The sequence below is a fragment of the Mytilus galloprovincialis genome, chromosome 6 (assembly GCF_965363235.1).
Source record: "Mytilus galloprovincialis chromosome 6, xbMytGall1.hap1.1, whole genome shotgun sequence".
In the NCBI taxonomy this organism is placed as follows: Eukaryota; Metazoa; Mollusca; class Bivalvia; order Mytilida; family Mytilidae; genus Mytilus; species Mytilus galloprovincialis.
Genome location: NC_134843.1, coordinates 35506088 through 35521637, shown reverse-complemented (window position 1 = coordinate 35521637; position 15550 = coordinate 35506088). Strand labels below are relative to the sequence as shown.

At 32.3% G+C, this 15550-nt stretch overlaps 1 protein-coding gene across 1 annotated transcript in view; it reads right to left on the bottom strand.

Moving 5' to 3' along the window:
• The window catches only part of LOC143079467 (sodium-dependent neutral amino acid transporter B(0)AT3-like), a 51289-nt gene that overhangs the window by 8739 nt on the left and 27000 nt on the right, over positions 1-15550 (bottom strand). Inside the window, exons 2-7 of the mRNA XM_076254816.1 lie at positions 10024-10328; positions 8515-8676; positions 5755-5865; positions 4202-4403; positions 3191-3306; positions 1103-1304 (exon numbers count right to left, since the gene is read on the bottom strand). Of these exons, the coding sequence (XP_076110931.1) occupies positions 1103-1304; positions 3191-3306; positions 4202-4403; positions 5755-5865; positions 8515-8676; positions 10024-10328 (1098 nt within the window). The remainder of the gene's footprint in view (positions 1-1102; positions 1305-3190; positions 3307-4201; positions 4404-5754; positions 5866-8514; positions 8677-10023; positions 10329-15550) is intronic.

Genomic DNA, 15550 nt, shown 5'->3' with positions numbered 1-15550 from the left:
TTCAGTTCCTTAAGTTGCAATCTTGTATTGCCAATAAGCTATTTTCCTCGAAGAGTACTTACTTTAAGGACTACATGTATACATAGATGACAAAGGAAAACACAAAGACATACACTCCAGAGAGACATCTTATGGATCTTAGGATGTACAATATAAAAAAGAAGATGTGGTTGCCAATGAGACAACTATCCACAAAAGACCAAAATGACACAGAAATTAAGAACTATAGGTCACCGTACGGCCAATCAATATATTGACCATTTACGTTAGCAGAGGCATAATAGTACAATTTAGATTTTTTTTTTCACATGTCTTGTCATTAGTCAAAATTCTAATATAAAGAAATGACAAGTATTAGGAACTAACAATTACAGGAGTTGTGTCCATATATCTGAAAACAGAGTAACAAGCATTTTTGGTTTTGATCTAATTCGGGAATACAATCGAGTGGAGAATCCATATCTAACTGTGGTTCTTTCGACTCTGGTTCACATGTCAAATGCACGACACATATTGACAATTCCGATGTTATGATCTTTCCCTTTGACATAATGTCAATCTTAATAGAATATGAAGAATGCTATTTTTTGCAGTTTTATTATAATCCAATATCCTTGCCTAAAGGTAACTTAACACAGCTCTAGTTTAATTATTTCTGTTCAAAACAAGATGTCTCTTTATAATCAAACTTAACATCAGCTGTCCAATGTGACATCACATCTGAACAAACAAACTAACTTAAATATGGAACACTCATTGGTTCTTTACTATTTTTGAACACTACTTATACAGCAGATAGTTTATGTTACACCCACACTTTAAAAGCCTAAAATGAACAATAGGTCAATATTTACTTTATATAACTGCTAGCTGTTTGTTGATGATGACATTCATCAAAAGCTTAAGATATTAGTTATCAATCGCGTTATATGACATGATTAATATGATCAAAATACGGGATCAAAGAAGAGCTAATTGTTAATAAACTTCAAACTCCGAAACAGTGGTGACGTTGCTTCGCTAAACTATCATCACTGCCACCAGCACTTCGTAGCGTAGTAAAGAGGACGTAACCGCTGTTTCGGAGTTCGAATAAACTTACCACATACAACTTCCTTCCTTGCCGTAGGAAATAACATCATATCATTAATGGAAGTCAGTGCTCCCTCTAGCGTGCCAAACATACTGTCAAGACCTAGGGTAAACAACATCAGGAAAAACAGAACGGACCATAATTGAGGAACCGGAAACTGATTAATGGCTTCTGTAAACGCTATAAATGCTAGGCCTGTACCTGAAGCTGACTGAAATGAGAAAGATATTGCATTTTGTGCTGCAGACTTACAAAACATATATTCCATTAACTTTAATTTTACTGTGTGCTATTTTAAAAAAAAAATTCTGTGAAATAAATGATTCTGGTACATAAATACATTGTATACATGAAATAAAACAGCATCCCAAAGATAAAATAATTTGAAGCTTAAAGTTCCATAAAGATAAATACGCAGTTTTCAACAATAGATAACTATATATGGTGTGGGCTTTGCTCATTGTTGAAGGCCATACGGTGACCTAAAGTTGTTAATTTCTGTGTCATTTGGTCAGTTATTGAGAGTTGTCTCATTGTCAATTATATACCACAACTTCTCTTATATACCTACACACAATTTTATAACAAAGAAAATTTAGAACAATAAAAGTTTTAATTTTATGATACAGGCTTAAAGATGACAAAATTATTAAAGAACCAAAATTAATTGTTAAAACCTAATCAAGAATGCTCACAATTACTGAGACTGGTTTAGAAAACATACAATACAAAATCATACTGTAATATCGGCGGCTTTACTTTGAAGCATATGCCATACAGCAACGTCTTAAACAGTACATATATATATGGACCAATGTTATCGTGGAACTTTGATACCTCGATCGTCAAGAACGGTGTATCGTTTAAATACAATGAACAAAAAAAAACTTGTTGTATTGTTTCAAACTTCGAGTAAGGAAATTGGTGTCATTCAAAACCAGATACAACGATAGAACAACAACATTATCTACTAGTATTCGACTAAAGGAAGGGACCGAATTCATTGAGCTGCAACTCCTCTGAACCATACAAAGTCGGGAATATTTGTGATAAAACGAATAAATGTAGTATTTTGAACTTTCTAAATTTGACTTTGAAATAATCTTTTTTTTCACAGAAAACGCCATTTTTTGTGAAAAAAAAACGTTATCGGTCCGTGTCTTGAACGCTTTCCCGCATGTTCTGTCGGCAAAATTTAAAAACTGTTTGTTTCGGACTTGCCTAATTGTACAGCGATTTGCGAGTATCTTTTCGTAATTGTGAATTTTATCAATGAAAAAGTTAAAACCCAAGTTAGGCAACAAAATATAGATTTAAAGATCCTTAATTCACACTCTATAACCGCCTATCTATACTTCAAATAACCTTCAAATGCAAGGTTAACGAGATCAATATTTGCTGTACACGACAATAAGTTTTTAACAGCATACAAATCATGGATTTGTAAATGGACAGCTGGTACCCATGGGTACTGAGATATACTAGCCAAAAAAGGAATGATACACAAGTTTGAATTCCAATTTATCAAAACATAATATGATAAATAGGAAACACTGTTAGAATATCAAATGAAAAACAGTCATTAGCAAAGCAAATGTATACGAGTAAAAGTATCTGACCAAATTGGGAAGTAACAAAACTGTGTATTTGCACATAGGGATCAAATCGACTTTGCAGAAAATGATAACAAAAGTCTGCAATTAATTTCGATGATGAGAATTAAGTTTTTAAATATCTGAAAAAGATATTTAAAATTTTGAGTAGACCATGTTTAAGATTGAATTTTTAAGTTCAAATATCAGTTGTTGAATTTTTGGAACATTTGAACCTACAAATTAACTTTCTAATATTAGAAGATAAAATTCTTAAACGTGAACTTATTCAATATTTGATGCTCAGTATAATATTCGATATAAGATTGAATTTTTAAGTTCAAATATTAGTTGTTGAATTTTTGGAACATTTGAACCTACAAACTAACTTTCTAACATTGGAAGATAAAATTCTTAAACGTGAACGTTATTCAATATTTGATGCTCAGTATAATATTCGATTCGTCTATGAATATTTACATCTGATAAATTTAATTTAACTAACCTCGGAAATTATAGTTTTGAAATCACACTTAGTTACTGTCCCGTTTCCATCTGATGTGGACATCGTTATATTATTATCTCTCAAACACTCTTCATATGTGGCAGTAGCCTTAAATCCTGAAAAAAACAATTATATAGATAAAGGCATGAGTTTTGCTTATTGTTGAAGGCCGTACGGTGACCTATACCTGTTAATTTCTTTGTCATTTGGTCTTTTGTCTCATTTGCAACCATACCACATCTTCTTATTTTATATAATTACAATTTCAAAATTGTGTAAACTTAACTTCGTACTTTAAGTTTTTAATTTCTTTTTGTTTGGTTCGAGCGTCACTGATGAGTCTTTTGTAGTCGGAATTCGCGTCTGGCGTACACAGTTTTTTATCCTGGTATTTATGGTGGGGTTATGTCAAAAGCATTTTATATGGAGTTAATAAGGGTTCATGAAGTTCAATTTTATATCTTTCTACTTTTTTCTTCTGCATGTTGTAATTATTTTGTTGTATGATTATCGATAACCTATGATTTTCGATAACCTATGACTTTCGATAACCTATGACTTTCGATAACCTATAATTATCGATAACCTATGACTTTTGATAAACCTTTTGTAATTTCCTATTTTCATTTATTGCTTGTAGTCTTTCATGTATATATAAGCCAATGATACAAGATATACAAAGCAATTCGTTCAAAATCTATTTTTGTAATGCTGTTAAAAATATGTTTGAATTTCCTTCAATCCTTGTGAAATCTTCCAGGTTTTAATCTGACAGTCATTAGGTTGCACAATCGATAGCAATATATTGTAGTTAGTTAACGCTACATAAATGTGAAAACAGTGAAAAAATAATGTTATGTAATAAATAGAAATTCATTAATGTCAAATTACTACATGCATGGAAGTTTCCCGTAATAAATAACTTGAAATTATTCAAACGAAATGTCAGTTAAGATGTATTCGATTAGTCATCCTATGGGAATTACTCAGACTAGTATTCATCAACCATACCTAACACACAAAATACAACTGTGGCAGTGAATATAGATGTGAAGAAATCAGCAATGGTAACAAAAAAGGCTTCTGCAACAAAATTACTCCGCACTGGGTTATACGATGCCAGGGCTATCAGACAACCAAAAGCTAAACCAAAAGAATAGAATATCTGTGTTGCTGCATCTAACCATACTTGTGGATCGGCTAACTTTTTCCACTGAAATAGAACGAAAGTTGTTTAGACTGAGGGCAGATTCCCACGGAACACATGCCTATTTAAATATCATTCAAGAGAGGAAACCTTGTACTTGATAAACGAAAAGCCTGTCGTAAGAAGCGGATAAAGCCACTATGTTTTTAATTTTGACTATTTTTAAAAGGGTCATCTTTACAAATCTCTGAAATTTTAGCCTATTCTAAAAAAATAAAATAAAACTGGTCTATATTGTATGACTTTTTGTGTAAATATCTGGCATACATGTCATCCGAAACGTGGAGAACAAAATGTAAAAGGCAGTTAAGGAGATGCAAATGTATTTTAAACTACATACCCGAATAATTTAATTTTGGATGTAACGCGTCTTCTGATTGGCTGACGTTATTTTGTTATCAGAGCATAGACATAATTTAGTCATGTGACCGTGACGTCATCAACGTTTTTTCAAGGTTTTCTACGGTTTAAAATGAAATTTAGAATTAAATTATAAGAAATGACTGTAATATTTTTTCTGTCTATTCGAAATAATATAAAAAATGTGGTGCACACTGTTAAATAACCCGCTTCGCGAGTTATTCAGTATGCACCAAATTTTTTATGTTATTTCTTCATAGACAGAAAAAATATTACAGTCATTCCTTAACTAAAGAACAAAATCAACCATCGAAGTGAATTGTTTAAATATTTGAAATGGGTTTATTCACAACAATCTAATTGAAAAAAACCTATCCTGGGTAAAAGCTTCGTCTACGAAGATCAGACAACACTTTATTCTACTAAAATTTCTGGTACTTATAACATCAGCCAATGATATTTCAGCTTTCAATTGTTTTGAAGCTTTGCACCAACAAGACAAAACCATATATGACCCCGAAAGGTCTTCAAACAGAAAGTAGAAATGTAGGATCTTCGTAAGCATGATTATTTTTTTCATCCATATTGCATGCACACTGTGTGTTTAAATCTCTCTGTTACAGCTTGTGTTCATGTTTTCAGCTGACTATTACAACAACTTTTCAAAGATTTTTTTTTTTATATATACTGAGAAGGGTTTGGAAACGACCGTTGTTTTTTATACATATGATATGATATCGGTTGCCATTCTTTTTAGTAGCTGATTTACAATTGGACTTATTGACTTATTTCGAAGTAGAGCAAATGAATTTCAAAGATAATAGTGTTTTAGATTTACACATAGAATTTTCCTAAATGAATCTGCATTTTTGGTTAATCAACTGTCACTAGAAATTAAAAAAAAAAATCATATGTGCTATAAAGATGTTACATATAAACATGCAAGTTAAAAGTTCGCAATGTACAATGTACATTTTTTATATTTTTATTCCTTTACCTCAGGTATAAACAAATGTTCCAATCCACTTTGATACCCATGAAGAGTTATACCACGAAAGAAAAATATTACAAGAACTACGTACGGAAAAGTTGCAGTAAAATATACAACCTGAAATAATAAAACATTTATACTTTTTTAATGTTTGATTTTGAAAGATATAAAATTTGCCTTGCATATAATTTGTTGTACAGTGCTATTTCTTCATCTTAGATTAATAAAGGCCGACACATAAAACCGTAATTATCACAAGCACGAAGTCAACATTGTCTCCAACTCGTTAATTGCCTTCATAACCATTCTTGAATTACAGACGTTCGAAATGGCTTTCAAATAAATGTCAAAAGTCAAATGGTTAATGAAAACATTAAATATTCCTCCCACAATAAGATATAAATGGAAGAAATCAATGCATTCTTTGAACATATTTTGTGACAAACCACTATGAAAATGCATAAGGTTCGTGTATCTCATTTCATATCCGTAATTTTACCAGACAGTCTTCATAATTGGAATTCTGAAAACATACAGCTAAGCATAACGAAGAAAAAACACTTTTGTTTACTCATTTTTCATCTTAACCATGCAAGCATACATATATATAATAGAAGTCGGGTATTGTAAAATCGGTTCAATACGATACATGTAAGAGTAGATCTGTTTGTAGTTAGGAAAATGGCCCTTCTTTTGCTCTGCGAATTCCGATAACGTTTTGGTTTTCTTTTTAATTCTGATACGTTGATCAGTTAGTAGATATAGGAAGATGTGGTATGAGTGCCAATGAGACAGCTCTCCATCCAAGTAACAATTTATAAGAGTAAACCATTATAGGTCAAGGTATGGCCTTCAACACGGAACTTTGGCTCACACCGAACAGCAAGCAATAAAGGGCGTATTTGTTTGTACTATCTCGATTCCGTTTGTATATCTGACAAAACTGTGCGTTCGGTTAACCCTTCTAAAATAGAATATATAGAAAACTCAAATTCTTATAATTACACTCAATGTTGAAACCTTATAATTACAAGTTCAATCAAGCTTTTAGTTTACTTTATTTTTAAAAGTATTCCTATGCAAACAATGTCATGTTAAGCTCGTGCAGTTATGATTGGACATTTGTTGGTTTCGAACAAAACGACGGAGTCTTTATGAAACGTGTATATATTATCCCCGGCTTAGTATATATGTAGGATTTTGATTGGTTAACGCACGTCGTTACAAAACCCATAGCTCCTGGGTGTTGCTAACCCATATCCCCGGACGTTGCTAACCATTATCCCGGGGAACTTCACGCAAGTTTTCCTTAGTTCCATGATTGCTCCTTGTGAAATATTGAATTCTGTAGATTATCCATGATGTTTGTAATTAAATATTTAATTCATTAACGATTTTGTCCTATTATGCCGATCATTTACACTCATTTCATTAAATGCATCACTTGACTGCCACATTTTCAAGGAATGGGACTACTGACCTAGCTATGCAAATGACCCACGTTGACGTCACACCATCTATGACGTAACTCTCACAACATTGAGCGCCAAATTTGACTCAATTCATTTTCTCTGTCTCCGTATTAAAAACGTCTTATATATGACTACCTGTAGGGTTCTACCAAACCAAGGTAGTACCCTATACCCCGTAGAAGCTATGTAAAATTTCCAAATTTCAATAAAACTTTTTTAGATGATGAAAAAAACGTTGTTTTCACAATACACTTTGTACCCGAATTTCCATAAAACCCGCCCGATTCGGACTAAGACCGGGGATAAATTCGTTATCTACGTTCATATCCGTAGATATGGATATTTTAACACCCTTCAGTACCCTGTACACCCTTCGGCTACGCCTCATGGTGTACTTGGGTACTTCAGGGTGTTAAAATATCCATATCTACAGATATGAACGTAGATAACTTATAATACCACCTTAGCTCCTATACATTTCTAGGAATATGCTTGGTTAAAATAGTCAGCGTGGAGACCGTGAATATTCCATATAAGGTTAGTAGGAAGCGGGGCTTATTGCAATACACAGTTCTTGTGTGCAGACCAATGAAAGTAGGTTCTTAAAATTGAACACTTCAGTATAAAGAAAATGTGGTTAAATTGCAAATAAGACTCTAGTCTAAATTCAACAAATAAAGATAGTCCGTAAGATAAATTCGTCACATAGTGTGTTAGTGACCTAATACGACTTATACGGGTTCAGTAAATTCCATATGGGGTTCGAGCTGCTCCCATATTTACTGACTCCGTATATATCGTATAAGGTCACCAACACACTATGTAACTAATATGACCTTTATGAAACAATATTAAAACAAAGAAGAATTTCAAGCTTAATAAGGCATATAGATGTGGTGCCTTGTTTACTAATACTACTAATATAGAGCTGTTTTCCCTGGTGTTTGTGTATACAGTGTTTACTAATAAAACTTTCAGCTTGAAACTTGCATTGGAAGAACAAAGGCTGTAGATTAAATTTGACTATCAAGTAAGACTTAACTAATTCAAAGACAACTGTGCTACATAAACATGCCATATATACTGTAGGGAATTCCTTTATTCTTTAAGAAATAAGTTACGCAGAAACACTTGGAAATAGATTATCCCGTTATTATTGTTTGTACATGTATAGTTAAACAGCTACATTAATTTTAAAAGAATACACACATAAAACATATCTAAAGAAACCATTATATGCCACAAGTCTATAAATAGTTCCGCGCAAATATGTTACACACAATGAATCACTTACTTTTCCAGATGACTTGATGCCTTTTACCATACAAAGGAAGACAACAACCCAAGCTGCCAACAGAGCTAACACTAACTTCCAGTTTAGAACACTTTTTGAATTAATTGATGGTGCTACATTTAATGTTTCTCTGTACCAAAAATATGTCGTTGGACCGCTAATCTAGAAGACAAAACAACTAATAATTAAACGAAGAAATTGTCAAAAAAAGACAACAACTCAATCCAAGAGCAGAAAACAGCCGAAAGTCGCCCATGAGTTTTCAACACAGCAAGAAATCCCGCACATGAAGGTAGGCTTCGGCTATTAAGTAAATGTTTATGCTTTTTTTTTATTAGCAAAATGTTCTTGGTGATAACCATTTTCATTTACTACGTTGATGACAGTATAACAGGCACATTCAACAAGTTAAATGTATAATTATGCTTAATACTGATTAAAATCTTGCATTTGAGGAATTTCTAAAATTAGAACACCTATAACCAAGAATACAAATTTACCATGTAAATTTACAATTAAATTCAATTACACTTAAAATCTATTTTTATCTCCTAATATCATTATGGATTTTATGTAATTAATGTGAACACACAAATTATTTTTTAACATGCAAATAAGTCATTAAAGCATCATTATCGCAAACAGAAATACATAACTGTCTCATTTTATTGTCAAGAACTGAAAAGAGTCTCGAAAGACTACAAAATGCATGCTAGTGAGATCAAATCTTATGTTAAAAGTATTGTCGACGTGGGTTATTGGGTAGATTATTTACAGTACGATTCAGCAAGCCGGGGAATCTGTTGAAAATATGAAGTTAATACCTATTCACCAGAGAACAAATGACTGTTAATGGCATGTTTAAGAGAAAGAAACGAAGAGTCTAACATGCATCGCCTTAACGACAAAAAAAAAAAAATAAAAATAGGTGACGGCAGATGTTCATGAAGAGGCAGTGTTACTCATCCCATAAAACCTTATAGAGTAAACAGAAATTTATGTTTGCAGTAAAATTAAATCATTCAGTGAACATTTAACACAATGAAAAATAAACCGCAGATAATTAAAATTTACCTTTTTTTTTTAAAATATTCTTGCAGAGTTACAAAAAAAAAAATGCAAAAAATTAATGTAGTTTTCATTGGTTCTTCTTCTTTTATTAATTTTTACACCAATAAAAACATCAAACCGGTGTTGACTTAAACTATTTTAGAAACAATTGTAAACTATGTGTGAAGGTAAAAAAAAAATCAACAGATTTTAAAAGTTCTTTGTTTAACAGGACGTCCTTGGCCTCAACGAGAACCTGAATTTACATTGTAATTTATTCTATTTGGAAAGATCGTGTTCTATTTTGTCTGTGGTGTTATATGGACTATTTTTGTCTATTGTTCTTCGATCTTATATGCATAATGCTATTTGTGATCCTGCATTATATTTTCGATTTAGTCCCTAAATACATATTTTTGTATTTCTTAATCCATAAATTCTATTTTTCAGATGACTCACCTGACATTCTTTATTTACAATAGTAAGGTTACCCTCGACATGTGTCGGACATGTGGACCATGGAAGAGGACTTTGAAAACTTTGGACGAGATATAAAACACACCACGCCATGATTGTGTTATAATACAATGCAAGGTTAAATGATACAGCTGCTGAAGCGATACCAACTCCTTGAAGATATGGCGAGACTTGATTCCAGGCGCCAACGGCACCTTTGCGCAATCGTTGTCCAATCGCTAACTCTAGATAGAAAAGAGGTATTCCTTCAATAGCCAACATGACCGCATACGGAATTAAAAAAGCCCCTGAAATGAAAATAAACGTTTACTGATAATTATGATTAAAAGGCCACGAGTTGACGTCAATATAGCAATTCATACTTTTAAACAGAATGAAAATTTAATATATTAGAAGCATACATGTAATCAAACATTTGTTTTACATCATTGTCATAATAATAATGGTTTAAGAACCTAAACGTTCAAAGCTCCTAAAATAAATGATAGAGACAGAAAGTTCCCCTTTGCTTCTAGATTGGTATAACAGGAACGTATACAAGTTACAAGACCGATATAACTTCCATTGGAAGACGTATGAAAGTTGTTCAGCAAAACTGTGGTGTTTCTTCGGACACGTGTGTGCATCCCTTTGGAGATTCCGCTTTGCAGTAAATGAAATATTAAAGTTCATTTAAATACTGTTAGGGTTGCCCATTTATTTCATCTTATTTTGATTTTAAACATATTTTATTCATTAAGATATGAAAAGGATTGAGCAACAGGCACAGCCTATAAAAGCTCTCTCCATATTACATGTACAAGGTATAATTCAATCACAACAACTGTATTTAAAATAATGCAATATAGTGGAACATGCATGCTACTTGTGAGCACACACGAGCAAATATATGTTAACAGTGTTACTTACTAAATGCAAAATATATTTAAATATATAGGCAATTAATCATCAGTTATTTAAAGTACCTTGAAACATGCAAATATCCTTTATAAGTCATTAGAAATATATATATGGCTTGAAAGAGACACTAAGCTTGCTTAGTGGAATAAATGAATTAATGTTGGAGTGTAGAAAAAAAATAAAAAATAAAAATAGATGAAACAAAAATTAAAGTAAGTTTCAAACAAAACGTTGAGTGTCACTGATATATTTCTGAACAGATTTAAAAATAGCAATATTCATATCATATGAGAATAATCTGTTTCCAAAAAGTAGTAATTCAATATTTATGTCAACATTATCAACAATAGAGTAAATGGAATCAAGAAGGATCTGTCTTACATCATTATACTTAGGGCAAATAAAAAAGAAATGTTGGTTATCCTCAACAGGATGGTTACAGTTTGTGCAAAAAGTGTTCTCGGATAAGAACTGATTAAACAAATGAGATTTAAGGTTGCTAGCATTATTTCTGAGTTGACAATGACTTATATTTAGTTTCCTTATCCCATAGTTGAAAGGTTTAAATATATCATCAGTCCTATAAAACTTATCTAGTCCACTTCTAAATATACCCAAACTTGGTGATTTTTGTAAACTCAAAGGAAGACTATTCCAAAGTCTTATAGTGGAAGGAATGAAACTGTTAAAATAAGAGCTAGTTCTAGCAAGAGGCGGGTGAAAAGTGTTATTTTCATTCCTCAAAGTATAAGGGGTTTGTCTGGGAAGATATGGCTGAACTAACTCATATAAGTATGCAGGTGTCATCCCATTTAATATTTTGTAGAATAGTATAAGCTTATGTTTATTACGTCTATTCTCCAGAGTTTCTAAACCTAATTCAATATAAAGTTTTTGTCTGGAGGAATTTCGTCGTAATCCTGTAATAATTCTAGCAGCTTCTATCTGAATATTTTCAAGAAGCTCAGTCTCATGCTGGGAGCAATTGCCCCAAATAACATCACCATATTCTAATATAGGTCTAATAAAAGCATAATAAATACGTATAAGTGAACTCCTATCTAATAAGTGTTTAACTTGACGAAGCACAGAAAGACGAGAGCATGCTTTTTTATAAATAATATCAATATGCGTGTGCCATGAAGCTGATGACTGAAATGTTATCCCAAGATGACAGTGAATATTTATTTTCTCAACCTCTTCACCATTTATCCCAAAAAATACAGGTGGATGCTCCCTTTCTCTTCTAGTAAATACAATATTTTTAGTTTTCTTAGAATTAAATTGAACAGCCCATGATTTTGCCCAATTTGAGATAACATCCAAGTCATCAGTCAAAGAAGCAGCCGCTACAGCATGATCATCATCTACTATGACAAATAAAGAGGTGTCATCTGCAAAAAGTCTAATATCATTAGCAATGTCATTTACTATATCATTTATATAAATAAGAAACAGAAAGGGTCCCAAAACATCTTAGCCTTAGATGCTTAGATTATTCTTTTTTTCAAAAAAAAAATGCAAATAATTTTTATTTAAGGGGTCATTGTTTTAAAAATCTTAAAGGAATGTGTTAAAAAATGTTTCTTTGTCTTAATATTATTATCACAAGTATTTCTATGTGAAATATGTACACATTTTGTTCTCATTAAAAAACATCAAAATCTTAGGACCAATTTTAGCCCTTCGCTTACATCCTCATTCGATATATATAACAGGTCAAACATTGAATGAATAAAAAAAAATGTGGTATAATTGACAAAGAGACAACTCTCCACAAGAGACTCAATGACACAGAAGTTAACAATTATAGGTCACCGTACGGCCTTCAACAATGAGCAAAGCCCATACCGCATAGTCAGCTACAAAAGGCTCCTAATGACAATGTAAAACAATTCAAATGATAAAACTGACGGCCTAATGTATGTACAAGAAATGAAAGAAAAACAAGTATTTAACACAAACACAAACGACAACCACTGAATTACAGGCTCCTGACTTTGGACAGGCACATACATACAGAATGTGAAGGGGTTAAACATGTTAGCGGGATCCCAACTCTCCTAACCTGGGACAGTGGTATAACAGTACAGCTTAAGAACAATCTATAAAAATCAGTTTAAGAAGGCTTAGTTGTTGGCATGACACGGGTTATGTTCTTCTCATATATGTTATGATGGTATGATACTAAACCCCTCACGGGGAGGATTGTGCCTGATATTCATATGATGAAGACATAATTTTTCAATCAGTTTAGCTGGTATGTCAGTTAACTGCTAGTAGTCTGATGTTATTTATGTATTATTGTCATTTAATTTATTTTCTTTGGTTACATCTTCTGACATCAGACTCGGACTTCTCTTGAACTGAATTTTAATGTGCGTATTGTTATGCGCATACTTCTTTGCATTGGCTAGAGGTATAGGGGGAGGGTTGAGATCTCACAAACATGTTTAACCCCGCCGCATTTTTGCGCCTGTCCCAAGTCAGGAGCCTCTGGCCATTGTTAGTCTTGTATTATTTTAACTTTTAGTTTCTTGTGTACAATTTGGAGTTTAGTATGGTGTTTATTATCACTGAACCAGTATATATTTGTTTAGGGGCCAGCTGAAGGACGCCTCCGGGTGCGAGAATTTCTCGTTGCATTGAAGACCTGTTGGTGACCTTCTGCTGTTGTCTGCTCTATGGTCGGGTTGTTGTCTCTTTGGCACATTCCCCATTTCCATTCTCAATTTTATTATCTCATCAGATGGATACAAATGCAAATACTACACAGAGTGGACGTGGTCGAGTACTTGCACATTCCAACAACAAAAAGACACTTAGTTGATTCAGTTATCATTGATATGTTCATAAATATAAATTAACTGTTAAAAAAACTTTCAATTTATGAAAAAAAATAAGGCTTTTCTACCTCAGGAACAGATAACCTTAGCTGTATTTGGCAAAACTTTTAGGAATTTATGGTCTTCAATGCTCTTCAACGTCGTACTTTATTTGACCTTTAAAACATTTTTTGATTCGAGCTTCACTGATGAGTGTTGACAACTAACCGCGCGTCTGGCGTAAATATAAAATTTTAATCCCGGTATCTATGATGAGTTTATTAATACAGACCTGAGAGTACTCGCACTGAAAGCTAGTAAAAAGCAACTAAAACAAATAAAAAAATCATGCACTTTTTTTGTCTGTGTCGTAATTGTTAATTTTAGGCTTGCTCTGACAATTACGTTTTTGTTTACTTCCTATACATATCAAAGTCGTAAAATATCATTCAGCTATATTTGGACGGTAGACAAATACAATTTCAATAAATTGTATAATAGCTGTCAATTGTATGATACTAAGTCGAACTGTATCATTGTATGCAACATTTATCAAGATAATAAACCACAACACAATATTCTCGTGTATTGCTCTGATCAATCATCCAAAAAGTACTTGATATTAACCAAACACTGCTAATGACACAAAGAATCAATAACAGTATCCTTTTTATCTACAAATTCTATTAAATAAATAACGAATTTGATATTGATGGTTGCAATAACAAACTTGATGAATCTAGAATAGGAAATATAACATGCAACTAGGCCTATAAGGAAAGGATTGAAACATTTTAACCCAGCACAATTTAGCACCTGTCCAAAATCAGGAATCACTTGTCTTTGTCAGATTTTTGTGAATTCTAACTTTGGTTTATTTGAATATTCCGGATGTGGCGTCCATTTGGTTGAACAAGTAAACATTATTGTGTAGGTTCCAGCTGAAGCTGGGATTTTCTCGATGTGTTAAAGACCAATAAGCGACCTTTGGGGTTTTTCTGCTCTTTTGTCGTGTTGTGGACTCTTTTTGTCTCTATGTCACTTTCCATGTTTCCATCTCTATTCAAACTGATAAGAAAGCTTGTGACTATAGAGCTCATTTTTTTATATCAATGGCAAATAGATAATGCATGTTCAAAGATAAATCAAATTAATTCCGATATTACAAGCCTTTACTTTATAGGTTTCTTGCGTTCTATACAAATAATCTCATGCACTCTATTGTGTTTTGAACAGTCTGTCTTGTTTGTACAAAAGACAAAACCAAGAAACAAGTGTGATTTAACAAATCTGATAACATTTGATTCATAGATTTTTTCTTTCGTATAACCGATCATTTGGTGGTATCTTATTTGTAAGAAATCAAGTTTAAACGAATGACGACAACATAACACAATACATAAAAAAAATCCCTCAAAACTTTTGAAACTAAAAACCTAACTGAAAACTTGGGAATAAGCCCCAAAATTCCTGTTTTGCTAGGAGAAAACAGCGACCACCAGATGTAGCTACATTTTGTATACAAAGATATTAAAGGTTTCACCTAAATTACCATCAGCAGTTGTTCATAGAAATATCAAGTCACATATTTGAAAATAAATGGTTATTCCCTCGTCTGACTTTATTGTATCTATCAGAAACTTTATATCTAGAAAATACTTTTATACGTAATAAATATAATGGATTACATCAATAATAATCAATGTAATACATGTATTATTGTAAGATTGAAATGTTATTTTTCACAATATTCATGATGATAAACCTATTTATTACACAATGTC